Genomic DNA, 24,928 nt, shown 5'->3' on the forward strand with positions numbered 1-24,928 from the left:
CAATTGTGTGAGCTTGGTCTTGATATTCACTTCTCTTCTCATGGTTGTCATGTGCAGGATCCTCGGACGGGACAAACACTTGGGACAGGCCGTAAAGTGGGGCATCTCTTTGAACTTGTTTCCCTAAATGTCCCAACCACTTTTGCTGCTTGTGCTGCCACAGTGTCATCTGAAACTTGGCATTCTCAGTTAGGTCATGCTTCCTCTTCTAGGTTAAACTCTTTAATTTCAAGTAGTCATTTAGGTTCTGTTGATACTACACATTTTGATTGTCTGCCTTGTAAGATGGAAAACATCATGCTTTACCTTTTCAGACTAGTGATTCTGTTTCTCATGTTCCTTTTGATCTCATTCACTCAGATATATGGGGACCATCTCCCACTCCCACTATGGGTGGCTCTCGCTATTTTGTTATTTTTGTGGATGACCATTCTCGGTGTACCTGGTTTTATCTTATGAAAAATCGTTCTGAACTTTGTCGTATTTATCGTGATTTCATTGCCATGGTTAAAACCCAATTTTCACAGGATATTAAGATTTTTCGCATTGATAATGCTATGGAATATAGAGATATAGAATTTCTTATAATTCTTTCTCAAAATGGTACTATCATTCATCACTCTTGCCCAGGCACCTCTCAACAAAATGGTAGAGCTGAACGTAAGCATAGGCATATCTTAGATGTTGTACGCACTCTGCTCATCTCTGCCTCTTGTCCTGAATGGTTTTGGGGAGAAGCTTGTCACACTGCTGTTTACACTATAAATCGTACTCCATCACCTATTATTGATCACATCTCTCCTTATGAGCGTTTGTATGGTAGTGTCCCAAATTATACTCTTCTACGCGTCTTCGGTAGTGCTTGTTTTGTGCACCTTCATCCACATGAGCGCATGAAATTAGAACCCCGTGCCCATGTATGCTGCTTCCTTGGATATGGCATTAAGCACAAAAGGGTATAGATGTTGGGATCCCACTTCTAACCGTCTTCGTGTGTCCCGCCATGTGACTTTTTGGGAACACAAGATGTTCTCTTCTATTCATCCCTTCGACTCCTCTGCTCATGTTCCTTTCTTTACCAATCCTTCTGTAGACTTATTTCCAGAAGATACCACACTTCCGTCCACATCTGACTCTTCCATTCCAGATGTATCTTTACCTCATCTTGAAGCAGGGCCTTCTGGTGACCCCACTTTGGCCACTTCTGACGTGTCTGCACCTTCCGCGGATTCTTCACCACCGGCCATTCCTTCCTCGTCTGATCGTCGTCCCACCAGAGTAAGTCAACCTTCTATTCGGATTCGAGATTACCATTGTTATTCTACAATAGCTTCCCTTTATGAACCTCGCACATATAGAGAAGCTAGTACTAACCCTCTTTGGCAGAAGGCAATGGCAGATGAGTTACAAGCTTACACAAATCTCATACTTGGGATTTAGTTGATTTGCCTCCTGGTAAGTCCACTGTCGGCTGTAAATGGGTGTATAAGATTAAGATAAGAGCAAATGGTACTGTGGACCGCTATAAAGCTCGCCTCGTTGCAAAAGGATTCACTCAGGAATATGGCATTGACTATGAAGAAACTTTTGCCCCCGTTGCACGTCTTACTTCTGTTCGCAGTCTTCTTGTTGTCGCCGCTGTTAAGCATTGGTCCATATTTCAGATGGATGTCAAAAATGCATTCCTAAATGGCGATCTCACCAAGGAAGTTTATATGGTACCTCCTCCTGGCTACACTCATTCCTCCCACCAAGTGTGTCAATTACGTCGTGCATTATATGGATTGAAACAATCTCCTCGTGCATGGTATTCCAAGTTTAGCTCCACAATGGCATCCCTTGGTTTTAAATCTATTCCATATGACCATGCACTTTTTGTTTGACATACTTCTTATGGGTCTATTCTGCTGCTCCTATATGTGGATGATATGGTTATTACTGGCGATGATCGTACCGGAATTTTAAAACTCCAGCATTATCTTAGCCAACAGTTCGAGATGAAGGATCTTAGGCAACTTAGTTATTTTTTAGGCTTGGAGGTTACCTCAAACGCTTCCGGTTATTATCTTTCGCAAGCCAAATATGCCACTGATCTTATTTCTCGAGCAGGACTCACGGACACCAAGGTCGTTACGACCCCTCTTGAGACCAATGCAAAATTTGATGTCAGTGATGGGACTCCTCTCCAAAACCCTACTCTCTATCGACAGCTAGTGGGCAGTCTTATATATCTCACTGTTACTCGCCCTGACATCGCTTATGCTGTTCATATTATCAGTCAGTACATGACAACACCTTGTACGACTCACTTTGTTGCAGTTCTTCGTATTCTTCGCTATGTCAAGGGAACGTTATTTCATAGCCTTCACTTTTCTGCTCATTCTACATTGGAGTTGATAGCCTATTCAGATGCTGACCGGGGTGGTGACCCTCAAGATCGTCACTCCACTACGAGTTACTGTTTTTTCTTGGGCACCTCACTTATCTCCTGGCGTAGCAAGAAACAACCCACTGTTGCTCGTTCTAGTACCGAAGCTGAATATCAAGCTCTTGCTAATACCACATCGGAGTTATTATGGTTGCGATGGCTACTAGAAGATATGGGAGTCCGTCATCATAGCGGGACAATCCTTCATTGCGACAATCGCAGTGCTATCCAGAGTGCACATAATGATGTTTTCCATGAACGTACCAAACACATTGAGATAGATTGTCACTTCATCCGCTACCATGTTCTTCGTGGCACTCTCCAACTTGTTTTTACTTCATCAGCCGATCAGACTGCCGATATCTTCACAAAGATACATCCACTTGGGCGCTTCATGGATCTTCTCTCCAAACTCCAGTTGACTTGTTTTAACTCACCTTGAGTTTGTAGGGGGATGTTAGATATACTATATAATTTAGGGTTTACTGTTCATAGGGTTTACTATTCATTTTACTGTTCACCTTTGCCCTATATAAAGGGACTTGTAGCTCTCATTCGAGTAAGGCAATATACATAAACTCACTTATCTCAACTATGCTTTAGCAGCTTCCCTGTACTTGCCTCAAATTGTTTCAGTCTCTCAGTTTTGGTTGTGGGAATTGGATCTTGGTGACCCGTAGCAATGGCAAGATAATCATAAGCAAATAAGTGGCCATCGGCTATCAATACTTCTGATTCGGTGATTTTGATCGCCTTTGACGTGACGACCCGAGCATTAGGGAGGTAGTCTCTATGGTTGATCAGCGATCGGTCCCCAAACGTCGGCTCTACCATCGACCTCAAGCTTGCCCATGGAATCTCAAAATATTTCGTGCTTCTTTGACGCAAACCAAACTAAGCCACAATTCGAAAATTCATGACTAGAACTTCACCTATCAAATAGGTAGAATCTACATTTTTCATAGATGTTGCAGAGACAAATAAACAAGGAAAACGGCAAAAGGACACTATAAGTGCCATAAGTTGTGTACGGAGATCACTTTGGTGCCATAACTTTTTTTCAGATCACTTTGGTGTCAACTTTTTTGAAAAACGATCACTTTAATGCCAATGCTGACATGGTCGCCGGAAATCTGACGTGGCTCTTTTTTTATTAATTTCCGATGTTGACATGGCTCGCCGGAAATTTGACGTGGCTCGTCGGAAATCTGACGTGGCTCTTTTTTTTGCCGGAATTTTGGCCGGAGTCACTAAGGGCGCGCATGGAATCCATTCTGGAGCAAAATTTCTGCTCTAGAATGCATTCAGGAACAGAAATGCGTTTGTTAAAAAATTTCCGGAATGCATTCCGGAGGAATTTTTGCATTCTGGAGCAAAAACGCATTTGGTAAAAATACATTCTTTTTTTGGTTCCAAAATGAGTTTTTGCTTCCAGAATGTGTTTTGGGCCAAAAAAAAGAAGCTAGTTTTTGTAGCTTCTTGATTCCGGAATGCATTCTCCCTATTTTCTCACAAATTTTTTTTTTCAGAAAATGCATAAAAATTGAAAAATTCTAGAAAAATTCATAAAAATTTCCAGAAAATAAAAAAAAGTCAGATTTCGGGAAAATATGAAATTTGGTGAATTTTAAAAAAAAAAATCAAAAATTTCAAAACTTCACAGAATAGCTTAAAACACATGTGGCCACCCACTTTGAGTAAAATTTAAATTTTTTGAGGTGCCCAAAAAAAATCAAAAATTTCAAAACTTCACAAAATGGCTTCAAATACCTGTGGCCACCTACTTTGAGTGAAATTTTAATTTTTTTAGGTGCCCAAAAAAAATAATAAAAATAATAAAAATTTTCAAAACTTCACAAAATGGCTTAAAATACCTGTGGCCACCCACTTTGAGTGAAATTTAATTTTTTTGAGGTGCCCAAAAAATTAAAAAATAAATAAAAAATTTCAAAACTTCACAGAAGTTGCTTATAATATCTGTAGCCACCCACTTTGAGTAAAATTTAAATTTTTTGAGGTGCCCAAAAAAATAAAAAAATTCAAAACTTCACAAAATGGCTTAGAATACCTGTGGCCATCCACTTTGAGTGAAATTTAAATTTTTTTAGGTGCCAAAAAAAATTTAAAAAAAATCAAAAATTTCAAAACTTTACGGAATGGCTTATAATACATGTGGCCACTCACTTTGAGTAAAATTTAAATTTTTTTAGGTGCAAAAAAAATCAACAAATCAAAACAAATTTCTGGAGCAGAATTAGTCATGTTTTACCAAACAGATTTCTCCTTCAGAAATCAATTTCTGGCAAGAATTCCAGAAATCAATTTCTGGCAAGAATTTGATTTCTGGAGCAGAATGGTTACCATTCGCACCCTAAAGTGATCTCTTTTCCTCCGACTTGGCACCAAAGTGATCCGAAAGAAAGTTATGGCACCAAAGTGATCTCCGTACACAACTTATGGCACTTATAGTGTCCTTTTGCCCAAGGAAAACAACTACTGTTAAAGATATTCTGAGATTGCTTAAACTTATGACCACCAATCGTTGCATCATAAATATGAACAAATATGAAAAGCACGATCCTAGTTAACCGTAAGGCTTTCATTTTTGTTATCAGCATCATAAGCAGCAGCAGACGACAACGAAGAGCCTTTGTTCAGAGGTCGGTCATAAACTTGGGATACAAACAGGATGCGCTGAAGTAGCAAATCTCTTGTTTATGGTGATGTGAATAAACGCTACCAATAATCCATAACGAATGAGCTTATCAAAGACTGAAGAATTTATAGTTGGCCTCAATTCAGTAATATAGCATTGAGTAAAGTCTAATAAGAACGTCCATTAGTCATCACATGAGCTAGCACTAAGAGCTGGTGACAAGTAAAGAAGGGCAAAAGCCAGGAAATGAGACGAAGCCAGGCCAAGTACAGAGAAAGCTTGAGCAGTAAAGATTATGAGAATGACGGGAGGCGACACAACTCATGGGTCGACGAGGATGACATCCGCACAGAATTGGAGAGACTTGGCGACGAGGGAGCCGCCGACACCTCCTCCTATCGCCACCGCCCTCCTCCTCTTCACACTCAAACCGTCTTTCCTCTCCATCATATGTTCCATTACAAGCTCCGACTTCATTAACACTTTATTGCTTCCACTGCATTGTGAGGCGTGCGAGGATGATCACCTGGAGGTCCTTTTCTCCCATCCAAAGAAATGGTGCAAGTTCTGGAAAATGTCAACGATAAGCTCGTGTTATTCGAATACATGGTTGGTTGGTGGAGAATTATAACTCAGATTTTGTTCGTCTATTGTTCTTCGCCGACATTGCTCGACATGTAATTATCTTTCGACGCCCTTCTTGTTCCCTCTGATTATTTCCTTACAATATTTCGCAACCTGATAACTCGCATCCTGCTTTGCTTGCTTATGTGAAGGTCAACGCTGACTTTCCCTCCCTGTCTAAAGTCAACGAGGGCTTGGTTGGGAGCACGGAGTTAATAGTACAACCTGGTGCGGTCCAAAGTGGGACTACCTGGCAATAGAAAACATGCGGCCGAATCCGTCCACGGTGGCGATTGACTGGTGACTGGTGAGGACTTTGTCTCTCTTGGGCTTTATCATGGTCGAGCCCATAAGCAGTCGGGGGCTACCTTCAAGTATCTCTTGAAGTTTATATTTCGACCCGAGCCAGGCCCATTAGCCACCTCGAAGTTGAAGGGGGTGAGCCATCGTGTACTAGGGGTGTGCACGGGAACCGGACCGACCAAGGAACCAAACCGGACCGGATCAAACTGACCGATTCCTAGTCTATGTATAAGCATAAAAAAGAGTGACTTGTCTTTCACGAGATTATGAGTTTGATTCAAGGCAGGAGCTATTCTCTGAACGGCTCGTGCCATGTTGCCTAACTGCGCCATATTTCACGCGTCGAAGATTTTCTTGACCGTGGCGAGGCTGCGGTAATGGACTTGCCAATCTTGGATCTTTAAACTTAGATAGTGCACAATTAACTACTCGTGCTGTCTCACCTGACTGCATCATATTTCGCGAGGGGAGATTTCTTGACTATGGCGAGATTGCAGTAACGAGCTCACCAATCTTGAATCTTTAGGTAGTACGCAGTAATTATGATTGAAACCGAACATTACTAGCAGATATGAGACCCTTATATAACTCTTAGAGTAGTCCTTAAAATCGGTAGCTTCTTGTCATCTATTTCACTCGTAAAACAAAAGGAAAGAAGGACAATAACGATGGAAAAGACGACACTCTAGAAATCGTTGAGCATGAGCTTATCTACCAAATAAACTTAAACCGAAAAAAGTAAAAGAACGCAGCCGTGTCAACTAACGTATAATTAAATGTCGATGCTAACAGGTCTCATGTCCTATGTAAACACAAAGTAGTCCATTGAAAATCATCTCTGCCAATGGCTTTGGCGATCATATCAGTTGAGAACTGTGATGATACAGATTCTATAGACTCTCGAATGAAGAGTACGTGATGACATGTAAAGTAGCAAAATATCAATTACAGTCAATAGGACCAAATAAGAGGAATATACGGAATTTCCTAATTATATCTCTAATAATATCTATCCAAACAACCATGATAATTTCTTATTACCATTTGTTAGAGCGTAAATTGGTCACGGATGTTCACATAAAAGTCTCGGTTCGGTTTCTGCGCAGTTTAATTTTGTTACGACCGTAAATGTTATTTGATATAAGTACACTAAAAGTCTTAAGACTTATCATGAAAATGCAATTGAGTCATAAAACTTATCAAATTAGTGCAATCAAGTCGTTCCGTTAACTCCGCCCAACTTGACCAACAGAAAATGCCAACGTGAATTTTTTTAATTTTTTCTCTCTCCGTAAGGATAATGTGGCTAAAATGACGTCATTTTAGTCTTGTGTTTCATGTTTTAGTTAAAAGAGAGAGAAATTATTTATAAAAAAAAATCACATCGGCATTTTCCGTTAACCAAGCTAGATAGAGTTAACGGAAAGACTCGATCACATTAAATTCGACAAATTTTAGCACTTGATCGTATTGTTTGTAAGTTGTAGAATTCAATTATACTTTCGCGATAAGTTTTAGGACTTCCGGTACACTTTGTCCCGTATTATTTATTACCCAAGAGTAGGAGAGCAGACACCCGACAGCTAAGGGCGTAGGACCTGTTCCTCAGTGATCCGCAGTTGTTCTTTTTTTTTTTTTTCTTTTTCCCTTTTTTCTAGCGATCCGCAGTTGTTCAGCCATGTGAACGTCGCGCGCGCCCACTCTCCTCTGTTGGTTTTTTTTTTGCTTTGTGCATTTATTTGTATGGAAATATAGGAACATCGACCTGAATATATATACGCCTCACGTCTTGTTTCATTATTATGGCGCATTTATTTTCTAAGTTGGACAGAAAATAATTGCGGGATTATTTGCATTATAATGACGGACGATGGACATGGACTACACGCCATGTGGCACAGCTCGATCGTCATTAAGATTGCCAGGTAGCGAAACTAATTTCTTAATCGCCTGCATCGATTTTCTCCGATTTGACCATCCTCTTCTTAAATATCAGCAGTTGTCACATGGATTTTTCTTTTCTTCTCCTTTTTCTTTTTGAGGATCTAATTGGATAATTATCTGTAACCCACGTGACCAAAGGACAGAGGGGACTTCCACGAGGCCACGTACTTGGCGGAGTGAAAATCGGCCGCATTGAATATCAAGGGTGCGATTTTTCTAATTTGAGAAAATGGAACAAATTATTTATGAATTTTGATTCAACGTGTAATGTCGTTCTTGAATTTCTAATTTATTTAATAGGATCCTCGAATTTTAGCCTAATATCTAATATCTACCTTAAACTGTTAATTTGTTCAATATGGTTCATGAACTTTTTGTACGTGTTCAATTTTTTTATTTTTTATTTTTTGTAACCGGGGATCCACCACCATTCCCCGGGAACGAGTCCACACAGGTAATCGGGGCGCCTATACCTCGGAGGAGACTAGCCCAGCAACCCACCGCCAGGGCCTCCCACTTAAATTACGGAACCGAGCGGGGATTTGAACCCAGAACCTCTCTGAGGGAAGGAAAGCGCCCACCAACTCGGCCATGCGCGGGTGGGTTGTACGTGTTCAATTTAGTTTCTAAATTATATGAAAATGTTCGAAATTATCTATAAACTTAAATTAAAAGAAGGATAATATTAAATGTTTTCATATAATTCATAAACTAGCCAAAAATTCATGAATCATAATGAACAAATTAAAAATTTAGGGAATATATTGTATATTGAATTAAAGTTCATAAACCATATTGAACAAATTAGAGGTTGGGATCAAAGTTTATGAACCATTTGTGTTATCGTCCATTTAAATTTCTAGCATGCATTTTAGCATGTGATTAATTTTCTCTCATTGTAATTCGTGATTACATTTGAGTTCTTAACTTCATTCTCGAGAAAGTAGAAATAATAAAACCAACACAGCCTGGTTGTCCCATGCTCAAGCTTATACCTTCCTCCAATCAATTGACAAGTGTTTTTGTCTCCCTTGATCACTTGAAGGGTTGCTCAAGTAGTGCATTTGTCCTTCTTATCTAAGATCCGGGTTCAAATTATCACGCTTGAGCATTTTCGTAGAGCAACACCTAATAGCATTGTCATGTGTGTCTTCGATAATTAGACGATGCGTCTAGACCTAGGAGACCGTCATGCGTGATGGGATTAGCCTAGAGCTTAAAGAGTCTCGAACGCTCATTGATACAACCAAAAAAAAAAAAACATTCTCTTGATTTTAGTTTTTACGGAATAAGCATGATTAATCCTCCGATTGTAGATCTAGGGCGTTCAATTATCAAGTTTAATGGGCATGAACTGATATGGGATCGGTCTCGAGAGAGATGGCATTGATTAAATTAATGATTTTTTTCTTTCAATGGTCAGATAGTGCTAGGACTAGTTTTCACACACCTTGACAAGCCTATCTCCCGGAAGTACACTCCCGCATTTTGCTTCGAGACTACTCCCAACAAGATTTGTTCCCATATCACAAGGAGAGCAGTAAACTTCCTCGGCGATCAAGCCAATACTTTGTTAGCATAAACTCAAAGGATTTTAAATGCCGGTATTTCTATGGTGATGCGTTGGAAGCATGCTTGAATAAGAAGGGTCTTTTTTTTTCCTTTTCAATGGTGAAAAAAGACCATTTCAAATTTTAATATGCAGAGAAAAAAACAATTAATCACTTCATTTAATTCACAAATGAAATACCATCTCTTGCGTTCTTCGATTGGTTGACTATATCGGTCGACAGGGAACCAAATTGTCCGCATTTAATGAGCTTTCATGTTAGAATTAGGCTTAAGGTACAAAGAAAGACCACTTACATAAATGCGTCCAACTCGATGCACACAAGGTGGTCGGGGTGGTCAGCCACGTGCAATTCCCACCAGTTTTTGCAATCTCAACTTCGTGAACATTTTTAATTTCCTTTGGAGGCGGCCTGCATATGGGGTACGCTAATTTTTACGCTACGACTTGCGTGCAGGGTTTTCTTGTCGTAAAAAAAAAAATGAAAGAAGTACAAAATAATTAATAGGCGATGACATAAATCACACGCATAGGAAAAGACACTTATTTTCCAATGTTCGCACGATATTGGGGATATAACCTAAACACCATGGCCGTGCTCGATCTTTCCGAATGCGCTCCGAAGGGCCGAGATCGAATTGAATTAGGAATTTCGACTCTCGACGGGAAAAGAAAAGAGAAAATGAGAGCTTCCAAGTTACAACTCGGGTGAAAAAAGGATCATAGTGACACAAAGTAATTGCATAAGGGGAAAAGTGCTTTGACACAACCTCTTTCTTACTTCGATGATCCCGTCGTTAACTTCCAACCGCTAAATTCCCACCTCTTAGCAAATTGTTCATGACCTCCATTGGGATGATAATTTGGACTCGAATAGGTCCTTAAAAGAAGATAAGATTTTCCCGTGAATTTTCTTTATATTTTCTTTCTTGAGCAATTGTACAAGGAAAGGAAAAAGTGCTTTGACACAATCCCTTGCGCTCTTTAACTTGCAATCGCTAAATTCCCACCTCCTACCAAATTATTAGCTTCGCGGCCACCGTTGGGAGTAGGGATGATCGGTTTCAGAGTGGGTTGGATCCGGACTTAGAACCTGAAACCAACCCTGTTATAACCGGTTCTCAATTTTTGAAACCTGAAACCAATCCTGTTTTTCCTAGACCCTGTTTTGGAACTGACCCTATTTTTCCGGTCCGGTTTCAGGGTCTACCCGAGAACCTGTTTTTTTTTTGTTCCTTTTTCCAGCAAAATAATATAGGTAGCAATGAAACGATTCAAAATAAAAGATGAATAACAAAAATCACTATCCGCCAAAAGTAACAATCCCCAAAATGAGCAATTGAAATTACAATCCATCAAAATCAACAATCCAAAAGCACTATGTGGCAAGACATAGTCCAATCGCATAAATCTTTAAGAGTCACATTTCCAGGGAATTTGTTCAACATGTTTAGCTCTTTTATTTTGCGCCATGATGAGAGAACTCATTACTTCTGTTTCCAAATAAAATATCTTGAAAGGAAAATCAAGAGACTTAGTGGTAAAGCATCTGCTCTCACTAGAAAAATATCTATATATCTCATCTGAATCACACAATATTTAGATGACTTTAAGGGCCGTGATGTTTCGCTCATAGTTGTGAAACGGATTCCAATATTAAACCGGAAATCGGTTCTAAAACCGGTGAAGTAGGGTAACGTGTTCTAGGGGTTTTTACTTTTTTGTACATTATCTCAAAATCGGTTCTAAAACAGGTTTGGGTTGGTTTTTACTTGGAATCGGAAACCGGACCGGTTCTAATCGGTTCCCAAAAAATGAAACCGGTTCCCAGACCAGTTCTTGTTAGAACCGGTTCCCGGACCTATTTTTCGAGTAGGCCGATCCGATTTCCGGGTAAATCCGGTCCGGTTGCACGTCCCTAGTTGGGAGGAAGGACGGCCCTCTCCGACTTGAAATTTTCCGCATGGAAATCAGAGGGGGACACGTGGCGTTCCAAAGTCCTGGAAAGTCGTCTTAAGGACTGTACTAACCACTTGATTATGTCACAGCATCTTCCCCCTTTAATCTAACTGGCGGTGGTGATGTGATCTTTTTTATCAAAAAATTCCCCCTGGCTGCCCCATCACTTGAGAACACAATCTCCAAGCCGGATCCCCTCGCTTGCCTTTTTTTTTTCGTGGGTTTTGGACTGTTGGATTCACTGTTCGAGTGGAACTCACGGGAAAGTTAGAGAAAATGATCTCGATTTCCCCCCCTCCTCCCATTAACCCACGATTGCAATTCCTACAAACCTCAGTAGATTTCTACTTACTCGGGCTTTCCCGGGACTTATATCAATCACTTTTGTGCATTATCATAAGAGTTTCATACTCATTACAGAATGTTCGATTTGAGTCATAACTACTCCGCAATATCCATAATTTGAAAATTGAAGGTTAGCAATAGAAATGATCGGTTCTCGCTTAGAAATAGGGTCGGTTCCCTGTTCCCTATTTGTGGAATCGAGAAAACCTTGTCAACCCGAGGAACCGGACCGTTCTTGAATTGGACCGGGATCGATTATGTATTTTTTTTTTCTTTCTATAATAACTGTTCTCCGTCTTGCCTCTTTAGCTTCATCGACTTGGAGTGTTCTTCTCTAAAGTAGGTGGAACTCCACCAGGGATGGTAGTTGGCATTCTGCTGTTGGGTTTAGTGACTTTCGAACTTCTACCCTCATTCCTATTCCTCTCAGTTCGTGCTACATTTGGAGGGCTGCTTCAGTACAAGGAAGTCCATCAAGTAGGCCCCTATGAACCACCGATGCACGACTTTAGTTTAGAAAATTAGAAGATAAAATTACGAAAAGAAAAAAAGAAGGAAAATTAAGCCAGGCTCATTCGGTCCGATCGATATGATTCCTTATCTGGAATTGGGAATTGGAAACCACTCAGAATCGACTGATTCAATCTCGTTTCCAGACTAGACTGAGATCATGCTTATTCCTAGTTGACCAGTTCGTCACCACGGCCCTACCAATATGTCAATTGTTACTAGTTAGAAAGTGCCTCTACAAAATATATGTCGCATTTGGGCATTATAGCATGAATAATTTAGAGTTTTTGCTCACAATGTGAATCAAACTCACGATCTCGTTGCGACGTCTTTCCCTACTGCATCAACCACCTTACCGGTAAAAACAACGATCGCGATTGAATTAAACAAACGAGAGAGGGAAAGCCAATATTTACCCTTTTAGCCCTCCATCTCCTACCAAACTTCCAACAGTCACCTGTCCTTCACCAAACCAATGCCTTTCAATTCTCACTTTCCATAATCTAACACCCCCTTCCCCCCACCCAATCATCATTCCAGCCTTTATGCTTAATTAGTTTTCTTTTAATAACAATTTCGCGTCGTAGAAAAGTTTACGATGCAGATGATCATTTTCCTCTACTTTAACGCGTGGGAAGGTACAAATCCAAATTCGAATTTCACTCCAGCGTTAACTAGATTTTTTTTTTTTTTTTGGGTCCAAAATGTGTTAACTAGATTGATAAGAAAAGATCACTTTGTTACGGAAAAGCTACGTAAAATCCACACAGGCAAGTGGAGGGAGGAGGGGCCCCGCGAGCCACGATGATGATAGAAACATCTCCTCAGATACGGCGTCGTTTTCTGCAGGGGAGAAAAGAGAACGCATGTGCGCATGTTACCAACGTTGGGGAGAGGCAATTTGATGCCGCGCAAGTTATCCGAGAGACAAGGTTGTCAACTGGAGCCAGTGAATCCCGCAAAATCCCAAGCGCTAAGGTCAAAAGCAATATTTTTGTCCAATCGTCTAAATTTATTGAACGGGTATTTCCTTAACGGGATGTCGGAATTTCAAGTCCGCGTGTTCGAATCTTGATAATCTGGACTCTTTTATCATGTGTTTCTCTAGCCGGATGTATGTTTTGTTAGAATAATTAGATATTAAACTACGTATTGCTCTAATAGTTTAAGCTGTTAAAACGGCTGACAGTGGTTCCAAAAGATTTTGACTTCAAATATTTCCAGGTCCCGTTTGCCTTCTCGATTAAATATGCCCAGGTAAGAAGACCGGATTAAGCGTGAGGAGGAGTGTTTGAATAATTAAATATTAAACCACGCCTTCATCTAATAACTGATAATGATTCTATAAAATCTTATATGTTTCGGGGCAGTTCCGTTCACAGTTCTTTGTCCTACATGCACAGAGAGAAGAGGACCATAGGAGAATATGCTCGATAGGGTATTGCTAGCTTATTTTGCAACGATTTAAACTTCTTCAAAAAATAATCATCAAATACCCATTTGGTAATATATAGCGATCGAAGACGAGTTCGTGCGGAGTATTTGGATCGGATAAAGTCCATGGAGACCCACGAGAACCAAAGACACTGCCGGCACCTTTTAACCGAACACATTACAATGATAGAGTGTTTGCGTATCATTGCTCCCCTTTTGCGCGTTTAGGGCTCACGACGGAAGTTAATTCGACCGCGTCATATCTTCAGAAGCAAGGGCAGTTTCACGTTCGAATCGCTCCCCAAGATTTTTGACTCGCGTTTCATTTGATCCGCGAGATCCGACGCGTTAGTGGCATCGCAAGTCCATGTGTTTAAGACGAGCTTCGTCGTTCCATAGCAAAAAAAAAAAAAAAAAAAAAAAAACCGAAAACCGTCCGCTAAAGTACGCCCGACCAAACGGGGTGTACTTTAGCACCGTGCGAGCGACAGGACGAAGCGCGAAGCACGTGGCGGGAGGGATGTTGGAGGGAGGGACGAGGACAGGCCATGGCGTCGTGATGAGTTAATGCGCTCCGTATCGTATCGCATTTTTAGTATTCGCGTATTTACTCACCTGGGGTGAGCCGATCTTTGGATGGCGTGCCAGCTTGTGCAGTAATGATTTGTCTCGAAGCGTCAACTTCTCCAGCCGCAGCAATTCGTCCCGGGGGTCAACGGTCAATGAGCAGCTAAATTTCATAATTAATTTTTAAAAAAAAAATACAATGTTGTGGTATATTTTCTTTATACAGGCCACATATCGATTTGGATATGTGACCGATCTTCGAAGTCATAACTGCTCACGTTAATGATAATGGCAGTACATTGCACAATAAATGGAATTACGCGGACTTCATGTGCTATAAAATCTTCCCGAAATGAATCCCCGGTGTGCTCGGTTTCGCCAATTTCTTCTTCTTTCGAGAACATAAAATAGTATACAATCTTCAGGTATCACGAGCAAATAATAAGTAAGGGTATTAAAATTTTTTTGGCCAAATAAGAAGAATCGTTAATCATTTGTTCGAGAATAAATATTCATCCATGCATGCGATTTTACTTCTAACAAGTAATAATTTACTCTACTCGAGTTGCTGATAGAGAATGCGGGACGTGCGACTAGATATTACACGATCTATGCGTATATCTAAAGCGAATTTTATTTTATTCAATCTATCGTTACGCTGGAAGTTAAAACAAAAAATTCCCAACATTTGGGGAAAACTATTCACTTTTTTTTTTTTTTTTGGGAAATTGGTAGTTTTATCCATTTCTCTTAAAAATGTTAAACCCCCAAAAGTGCCAGATTCAAAAAGATCATCGGCCAAGTTTTTTGTACGAAATCCGGGATTTATTAGATTAGTCGACTGAGCTTACTGACCTTCGTTTACTTCGCTCTTTATTTTATATGATATCATGTCCCTCCTCGCCACCCCTTCTAATTTGGCAAAAGAGAGTCGCTTTCGGCTCGTTTCGGAGTGAACTCATAACCTCAACCACCCTCTTATTTTTTCCTCGCTGCCTGTCTCTCCCTGCGAAGTTTCCGACGAACTGGTTTGGCTCTTCTTCCTCCTCCTCCTCCGTTCGTCTTCTTCTTCTTCCATCTGCGCGCTTAACGCCTCTCGAGCTTCTCCAGGCCAGTCGAGCTCGAAGCTCTCGAGTGGCCGGCGCCGGCGCCGGCACCGCCCCAGCAGTTCGTGCGAGTATTATATTGCCTGTCGCTTCAAGTGGGGGAGAGAGAGAGTGCGTCGAGTGACGAGCCGAGAGAGAGAGAGAGAGAGAGAGAGAGAGAGAGAGAGAGAGAGAGAAACCAGTGAAGAGCAACGGACAGCTCGCGGAGGCCCGTCTTCGGAGGCGACTTTTCTTCTCGCTCTTGCCGCCGGCGCGAGCCGCATTGATTCGTCCGATTCGGGCCGCGGAGCAGTCGAGGGAGGAGGGGTAGGAGGAGGAGGAGCGGAGGCGGATTGGCTGCGGGAGAGGTGTTACCGGCATTCTCGGTGGATGACTTGCTTCGCGAGGCGGCTGCGAGCGGTCGTGTGTTTCTGCAGACTGGGGAATCCCGAGCTATGAGCCCGTCTGCTGATGCTGGGGAGACATAGGCCTCTAGATCCGGCGAGCGGCGCGGCGTCTCGGTGTTGGGATCGCAATGGCGTGAGGAAGATTCTCGAACGGATTGATTCGTTCCGAGCGTGGTCGCGTCGGCTGTTGATCTGAAGTCGGTTTAGGTTGTCGGCGAGCCGATGGCGACGGAGTCTCGGATGGATCAGTATGAGCTCATGGAGCAGATCGGTCGCGGTGCTTTCGGTGCTGCTATTCTCGTCCTTCACAAGGCCGAGAAGAAGAAGTGCGTAATCTAATAATGCTCGCGGGATTTCATCCCAGTGACGTGTCGCTAATTCGCGTGCGTTTGATGTTAGAAATGTGTGGTTTATCTCGAATGTCGAGCTAAGATCTGGTCGAATTCGCATTGACAGATATGTGTTGAAGAAGATTAGGCTCGCGCGGCAAACGGAGCGATGCAGGAGATCTGCTCATCAAGAGGTATCTCTATTCTCTAGTTTCCATTATCAGTCGATTGCTTCTGTCACCCAGCCTCTCTTTGGAGCTATTCACGAAATCGGCATGTCTTTTGTCTCGTAGATGGCTTTAATTGCGCGTCTTCAGCATCCTTACATAGTGGAGTTCAAGGAAGCATGGGTCGAGAAAGTGAGAGACCCACTTAAATTGTACATGTGCCAAGTTTCTTTGTCAACTGATAATACATCTTTCGTTTAGATTCCTTCCTGAAATAGAAGCCATGTAAATGAAATGCAGGGCTGCTATGTTTGCATCGTCACCGGTTACTGCGAAGGTGGAGACATGTGAGTTTGATGGATTTGGAAGAATCCCAGTGTTTTTTAGTTTCCTAGATGGGAAATAATCTTGTCTCATCAAAATGTCTTTTCTTGTTTACTTTCACAGGGCTGAGTTGATGAAAAAGTCCAACGGTGAATATTTCCCAGAGGAGGTATTGTCTTCTTTTACTTATCCGCTTAATCGATCTCGACAGATCGGGATGTTAATCAAATGAATCATGCTCACTATGAAATCTATATTTTGCAGAAACTGTGCAAGTGGTTTGCCCAATTACTGCTTGCGGTTGAGTACTTGCACTCAAATTTTGTGCTCCATCGAGATCTTAAAGTGAGTAGCTAGGAAATAATTTAAGTGAACATGCAACTTTATACTGTCATGCCCAGTTTTCCAAATATTGAAATCATTTTACATTCTTTGCAGTGTTCGAACATCTTTCTTACTAAAGATCAGGATGTTCGCCTAGGTAAGTTGATACTTGCTGTGATATTTAGTGGGACTTTACCTACTAGTGTTTCCAAGTCTCTTAAATTGCTATCTTATTTTGTTTGTACATGCCTGGGTTAAATCTAGGGGACTTTGGGCTTGCTAAAACCCTGAAGGCAGATGACTTGGCTTCATCGGTAAGTTTTTTCTCAACAAAATGTTACGACCTGGTTTAGGAAAGCAAGAGAAAGAGTCGGATGAAATCGTCCCGACCATCTCACAGTCAGCATGTCTAAGCATACAGCTGGTTTAGTGCTGCATTCGTCCGTCCTTCAGCACAAGTTTATTGATATCTTGCAGAACGTTAATGCAATGGCTGTCACATGCTCTGTAGGTTGTGGGAACTCCCAATTACATGTGCCCAGAACTACTTGCAGATATACCTTATGGCTTTAAGTCAGACATATGGTCTCTAGGTACATCCGTACTTTCTGCCTAGGTCTTGGTGTATCAGTTTTTTTTTTTTCCGTCAAATATGTTTCTGATTTTGCTCATTTTGATCAGGCTGTTGCATGTATGAGATGGCTGCTTATCGACCTGCATTTAAGGCTTTTGTAAGACTTCTGTGTACTTTTACTTGGAACATATTTTCAACTGATTTGACAAGTGCTGTCAGATCTATCTTTGGTTCGAGTTTTTGTTCTTTCTGTGTGAGTGTGATTTGCATATGTTGACGAATATCTGATTTCCATCCATCCCCCTGGGTTGGTGGGAAGGCATGGTTTGTTTGTAATCCCCCAGATGGATATCTGGCGCTCATTGTCATTTCTTCTCTTTAGTAGACAGACATTGCACTTTTTTCATTATTGTGGCAAACATTGTCTCGATTCAGTTCATATTGTAGCAGTTCCCCCAGAAAAGAAAAAAATAAGAAGAATAACCACAGTCTCCTGTTTATGTTCTGACCAAGTTACATTGATAATTAGACTTGCCACTTTGAGTTTATAATATCTGTTATAACTAGACTCGATGGCTTCTATTATGAGGGGCAACTTGGTACTGGTTTACAATTTGGAAGAAGTTTGATAATTTTGCTTTATAAAAGCTTTTCTGATTTGTTATGCTCTTCTGTACATTTCCTATGTGCCAACTCAATAGTGAGTAGATGTGGATATCTAACTCTTGTCTTATACGATTGGTCTCAGGATATGGCTGGTCTAATTAGCAAGATAAACCGTTCCTCTATTGGTCCCTTGCCTTCACACTATTCCCCATCTTTGTAAGTGTCGATGAGCTTTAGTTGCCTACTAGCATCATGTTCTTCACTCATTGGATCTTTTTTGTAATGCTAGACATTTGCAACTTAGTTGCTCTACTGAATGTTACCTCACCTTATGCCTTGAGGAAATATTTGAGTTTCTTTGAGGGTGAGTTTTTTTCCTGTCTGGATGTATATTTGTGGAATAGAGTCAAGGTACTCTAAAAGTGTGCATTACTTGCCTGATCAGGAGTCTTAAATGCTCAGTTTCTTGTTTCTTTCTTGTATTAAACAGTGATATAGCAGAGATAGAGGTAATGATGCAATGGGATAGGTCTTGACAGTTTATTCTATTCAATTTCATGGCCGTAAATTCCATACACCTCATCTCCTGTGCCATGATGAAATTGATGGCACATGGAAAAGCAGATACATTTGCATCAGATACTCAGGGCTTCATATTAGTATATTAGGATGCTAGTGACACTATGATGCACTTGTGAGATGCTTCTTGGTCTGCTCCAATATGATTATCATTCCGAAAAAACCTGCTTTTCTCACCAACATCACCATTGGCAGATCTTGGGGGGGTTAGTGGTGGCCCCTGGCCCGCTAGTTCCCAAGTTTGTTAGACATCAAGTACTTATTTCTTTTAAAAGATTATACCTAAATTTTTAGCTATAATTTTCATTTTCTATTTAGAATTTGGTGTGCCAGCGGCAGTGACCATCCAATTTCTCCTTATCGGAGGATGAAACAATCTCGGTTGGATTAGCAGATTAGTGAAAAATTTTCCCGGACAATCCTGGCGTAGGTCCACCATCCACCAGCAAACGAAGCCGGCGTTACTGCTAAATATCTTGCATAAGTATTGTAGTGGAAAGGAACTTCTCGTTCTGCTTCTGCTTGATCCTTGTGATCACTGCCTCCTTTTCATGGGGTTGCCCTCGCCTTTCCCAGAGACACACCCTTCTCATTTTTCTTCCTTGCCAAGAAAAATAAAGGGGGAAAACAAGGAAAGCCAAGAAAAAAAGAAGAAGAGATCCACTCTCTTCCATTTCCCTTTTTTTGCCCCGTTACTACCTGCACTTGATAAGTTGTGCCTGTAATCTTGAGGAATTCATATTTTTCTTATACTTGATGTCTGATAGCAGAATAGTGTATGGCCTACTATAATCTGCTTAGCATTGTGATGCAGAAAAATGCTTATCAAGGGAATGCTGAGAAAGAATCCTGAGCATCGACCAAGTGTAATGCTTTCTGTCAACTTCACTAATTCCAAGCCAGGAAATCTTGATGTTAACATTTAATTTTTCTTTTTCCAGGCATCCGAGGTCCTGAAGCATCCTTATTTGCAACCTCATGTTGACCAGTACCGTCCATCCTTCACTCCAATGACATATGTCCCAGTAAAGCGCACAAAAACTCCCAGTTTTCGGAGAAGTACGGCTGAGAGCCAAAATAGTAACAGCTCTTGCAGTGATAAAGACAGCTTGCTTTCAAGTGAGAAAAATTTATTGGATGTTCTCAACTGCAATAACAGGGCCACGGATACCGATTTGGCTTCATATGATGATGAAGATTGCTACGAGCAGTCCCTTTCAAACGAAGCACAGAATGGATCCTTTACCAAGAAGGAAGAGCAAGAGATAGCGAAACCCTCACATGAAGTGCAGGTATCAAGTGCCGAACCGAAGCAGCCGAGAACTATTAAGAGTATAATGATGGCTTTAAAAGAAGGGAAAGTGCGAGAAAACGTTTCCCCAATGAGAGGCAGCCGAATGAAGGCTGGATCTTCATCTAACCAAAGAAATAATAGAGAAGTATTGCCGAAGATTCCTAAACCCAGCCCTGTTCCTGCTATCAAGCATAATACAGACGCTTCAGCTGCAACACCTGCTAAGGCAGACAATGAGCCACAAAAGAAGGTTGAAAGAACACTTTCGCTGAAGCATCAGGTATTAGGATTTACTATAGCTCTCAATTTTCTTATATAGATTGAGAGTGTTGCTAATGCTCTGTGATGTATTCCAGTTACCTGCAGTTGATTTTTCACCCAAGACAAAACCGAGGCATGACATGACCCCTCCTTCCGGTGCCATAAGACAGGCTACTGATGATCCTATTTTGGCTAGAGCCAGGCAGAAAACGCCTCCCTCAAATCAGGTCAAAAGATCTTCATTTCCTGGGCAAGCCAGGCAAATGGGGGTCAACACTCCTAATACTGTGGGCAATTCGGTGAAGTTAGGTTCAAGTGAGCCTATGCATGAGCCTGAAAAGGCTACTCAAGTTCACAATGGTGTTGTTTCCCATCTCAGTAGGCAGACCAAAGGACAGCTTCCAAAGGTAGAAGCTCCCAGAGGGACGCAAACTGCTAGTAGCAATTCTGAATCTTCGTCTATCTCCATTCAAGGATTTGAGGTTTGTGATGATGCTACAACTTCTTCTGTTGTCATGGTGCAACATGTAGAGCGGCCACAGCCTGTCAATGACAGAGATGCATGCACTGAAAGTGCGATGTCTCACGTGAGTGCGCCCGTATCTCATGTACACTGCGAGAATTATGTTGAGGAGGCCACTGGAAGCTGCAGACACGCCTGCAGATCTCTAATAGATTCTAGGAAAATCTCTGAAACTGGTGCTGAGCTTCATAAAATGATTGCTGATAGTGACAAAGTGATTTCCAATTTTCCCCAAAATAGCTGTGAAGAAATATTTGTTTGCAAAGGTGATGGCCCTCTATGCAGGCCTAGTATCACACCCAATAAAGTCTCCCAGTCAATTCCTACATCTCCTTCCAGTGGTGATGAGAAATATATGGTACGAGAGCTTCTGTCGTCACTAGCCGAAACTACTACTTCTAATACATCTCCTATATCATCTAGCCAAAAGAACTTGCAGCCTGATAAAGGGATGATTCTGCACCATCCGACAATAGAAAAGCCAGGTACCCCTCATCTTCATTCAGCTTATGATGACGTCATACATGTTATAAGGCACAGTAGTTTCCGAGTCGGCAGTGAGCAGCCTGTTGTGGAAACTGTGGAGATGGGTGTCCAAAATGTAAATGTTGGGAAGCTGATAAATGTTGTCAGTGATGACATGGAAATGAGAAACATGGCTACTCCCATGACTACGAGAACTTCTAGTGGCTCCGAAGCCGTGTCATATCAGTCAAATGACTCCGAGCATTCTGCTGTTAAAGAAATTGATGTTGCAAACACTGTTTCGGCTGGATTGATATCTGATTCTGTTCCAAAAACTGATTCATTGCCACCAGTAAAACCCAAATCCCCTGGGAATGAAGAGGAACTACCGGCAAAGGAGACATTGGATGTGAAGTCCTTCAGGCAGAGGGCTGAGGCACTAGAAGGGCTCCTTGAATTGTCTGCGGAATTGCTGCAGCACAACAGATTAGAAGAGCTTGCGGTTGTGTTGAAGCCCTTCGGGAAAGATAAGGTTTCCCCAAGGGAAACAGCTATCTGGCTAGCCAAGAGTCTAAAAGGCATGAAGATTGAGGACAGCGGACGAACTTCGTGAAGCATCAAATTGTGGTAAGCATGCTCCTATCGTAATTATGGGTGTCGGCCTAGTGATTCATTGATTTTTGTCGTGCATTTGTACATTCAAGATCCCTTGAATATTTGAGAAACCACTCCTTATCTATGTCCTTTTTTCTTATTCTTCTTTTATGATTCAGTTCTTAGATGCATAACCTTTTTGTACATAGTGACCGATATAGATGAGAAAGATTGAATTCCAGCCTGATACTTGGGCGTGCTTTGTGAGTTAAATCACGTAATTTTGAGCTGTTAAAGCAGCCTATTTACTTTCATTAGCAAATAATAGCATTGGGAATAATATATCGAAAAAAAAAGTAGCACTAGGAACTAATAATTCCAAGATCCATTTAAGGTGAGAATGATTTCATTTTGGCCAAGAATCTGTTTCATTCCCATTGTGCTCTTTCTAGCTTTTTTTTTTGGCTCTATCACTTTGAGAGCTAGGGCAGGAGATGATGCGAACTCGACTCTAGATCGTCAAGTAAACTAGTATATCCTCCTTGTTCGTTTCATTTTGTATGCCAGCCCTCCTCAGAAAGCTCATGATTGGCCCATAATTGAGTTAAAATCTACGATCTGTTTATAAATTACGATATCGCGGATATGCATGTGGGTTGCGTTTACCGATTTCCTCTCAGAGATAGATAGGGAGGTAGGAATTTATCAAAAGTATCTGTGGTCTCTAAAGGTGTATGTCTTATTGTTTTCATTGGACAGAACTTCTAAAAGTTGGCCATACTATAGCAAGAATTAGTCCACTGGTAAGGTACGGTAGTCATTCGATTCTACGAGATGCACTAAAATTAGGCAAATGTGATGGTGCATTGGATTCAAGTTAATTTTACATATTTTGTTTGTCATGCGAAACACTTGTGCAGAGAGAGAGAGAGACAGGTTGGTAGTTATGAGCCTATTACGCCTCAGTTCCAATTTGGACCTTTCTTGTCATGACGATCGATGGTGGTTCTTTTTGTTGATCGAGGGCCTGGGAAGGGGGACAAAGGAGAAGTCCGATGGAAACTTACATATGACCGACCATCCTCTATTTGATCATCCGGGCGTCGTCTGTGACCGCGTATGATGCAATGCTTTCTGTCTTTAGCAAGACTAGAACTGACCAAAACCGAAAATCAAAATTGCAGTTTGTTTTCTAAGCATCGAACACGCGTGCTGCCTGGTGAAAAGGATTAAAGAGAAAAGAGAGTCCGTAGATCATATCCCCAAAAGAAACATGAACTTGGTCGGGACTTTCTTGGAAGTTGTCAGGATGCTTCACTCTTTTCCATCAGAGCACAACTCGAAACTCATGAGCCCCAATATCTCCAAACGCAAAACGCGTTTCCCCTGCTAGATAGTCCACGACATGGAAATTTCTCTCTTACCTCTCTCTGTCTCTTCGTCTCTGTCTCTCTCTGTGAAGACTCTATATAGGACCCCTCCTGAGTTTGGAATTCATCCAAAAATTGCATGTCCTCAATCATGGAACACCCTGCAACTTCAATCCAATATAACCCCAGACTGTCCCTATCGCGTTCTATACGCCATTCCCGACGTCGTCCTACCAACTCTAGGGCCAATCAAGTAGTTCGCTGTCTGATCACCTCACTAATCCTTCTATTCGTCTTAGCCAGCGCCGCGTGCTTCATCGCCTGGCTTATGATCCATCCCCACCCTCCTGTAATCAGAGTCAACTCTCTTGCCGTGTCCGGCTTCAACATCTCAAGCCCTCAGTTCACCCCCAGATATGATCTTGAACTCGTCATAACGAACTCGAACAAGAAGATAGTCTTCTTCATCGACCACTTTGGCTTGCTCATTTCCTACAGAGGCATCCCACTCCTTAGGAGGGTCCGGGATTCATCGGACTACGTACAGATACTAGGCAACCGGAGTTCAGAGGTCGAGTTCAAGTTGGACTCTGAGAAGCTGAACGACCAGAAGAAGAGCAAGGTGCTTAGGGACATCAAAGGGGATTGGAGCAGAAGGGTGGTGAGCTTTCAGGTGAAGGTGGATATGAGGGTGGAGTTCAGAGCTGGGAGGTGGCTGAGCAGGCAGAGGTTGGTGGAGGCCTCCTGTAAGGATTTGAGCATTGAGCTTTTGCCTGCCAAAGAGACAGGGAAGCTCCATGATGGAGGGAGAATCTGCTCTGTTGATTAACATTTAAGTGTCCCTCTGATTTCTTCTCTAAAGGCCCATCATGGCAAGTGGTAGTTCATTGCCTTAATATAGCTTGGTCAGCTTGTTTCTTCTTTGTGTCAGATCGTTAATAGGAAGGAGCAATTCGTTTTACGTCTTTGTAAACAAACGAAAATACATAAGATAGTAATTTGTGACTTCATTGTAAGTGTCTATTACTATCGATCTCACCCATGTTGATGCCGAAGCGCTATAGAAATTAGGCTAAACAGAAGAATCGAAAAATAACGAGGAACAAACTGTTCTCTCAATTGATTAACAATCAAAATATCCAAAGTCTGATAAAACGAAACCCTAAAACAAGTTTATATATCCTCAAACCTAACCCTACTAAGATTAGTAAACATCAAAACGTAAAGTTACGAAACTGCCCTTTACTAAATTAACCCATAAAAAATACTAAAAAAATAGAAAAACCCATCTAAACGACCCCGAATCGCGAAAATCCATCGTTAGTCGTAGCCAAAGGCTACGTGTATTGATCAGCATGCCGTTTTGCTTCAGCCGACCAAATTTGAACTCAATCCGACATCATTGACTTCAAGCCTGCCGGTTCGTCCAGTCGCATAACGGGTCCGCCAGTCCCCTAGGTGCATCATCCTCCCCTGCTAGAGAAAGATTCGCCCTCGAATCTGCTTCGTCTTCATTGTCGTCAATCTCTTCAGGGTCTTCTTCCTCTTCAGTGTAGTAAGGTGACAAATCTGCTACATTAAAAGTTCCAGAAACATTGTGCTCACCCGGCAACCCAGGTGGCAACTCTTCCGGTACAACATCAGCAAACTCCTCAAGCAAGGGCAGAATTTGGGTAGGAATTTCGG

General features: G+C 41.6%; 2 protein-coding genes across 2 annotated transcripts; both read left to right on the plus strand.

Moving 5' to 3' along the window:
* The first annotated feature begins 15,256 nt into the window (after window positions 1–15,256).
* LOC115679090 (serine/threonine-protein kinase Nek5) lies at window positions 15,257–22,168 on the plus strand. Its single transcript, XM_030602640.2, has 14 exons — window positions 15,257–16,158; window positions 16,289–16,355; window positions 16,455–16,520; window positions 16,629–16,675; window positions 16,776–16,821; window positions 16,917–16,997; window positions 17,091–17,133; window positions 17,241–17,290; window positions 17,488–17,569; window positions 17,658–17,707; window positions 18,299–18,372; window positions 19,550–19,601; window positions 19,677–20,309; window positions 20,386–22,168. Exons 1-14 carry the CDS (start codon window positions 16,055–16,057, stop codon window positions 21,889–21,891), a joined length of 2,901 nt encoding a protein of 966 aa, XP_030458500.1. The 5' UTR covers window positions 15,257–16,054; the 3' UTR covers window positions 21,892–22,168.
* A 969-nt stretch (window positions 22,169–23,137) lies between these two features.
* Window positions 23,138–24,252, plus strand: LOC115679091 (uncharacterized). Its single transcript, XM_030602641.2, has one exon. It carries the CDS (start codon window positions 23,382–23,384, stop codon window positions 24,069–24,071), a length of 690 nt encoding a protein of 229 aa, XP_030458501.1. The 5' UTR covers window positions 23,138–23,381; the 3' UTR covers window positions 24,072–24,252.
* Window positions 24,253–24,928: the final 676 nt, after the last annotated feature.

The sequence above is a fragment of the Syzygium oleosum genome, unplaced genomic scaffold (genome assembly GCF_021117445.2).
Source record: "Syzygium oleosum isolate NSW1041296 unplaced genomic scaffold, Sole_v2.1 Sole_v2.03, whole genome shotgun sequence".
NCBI classification, from domain to species: domain Eukaryota; kingdom Viridiplantae; phylum Streptophyta; class Magnoliopsida; order Myrtales; family Myrtaceae; genus Syzygium; species Syzygium oleosum.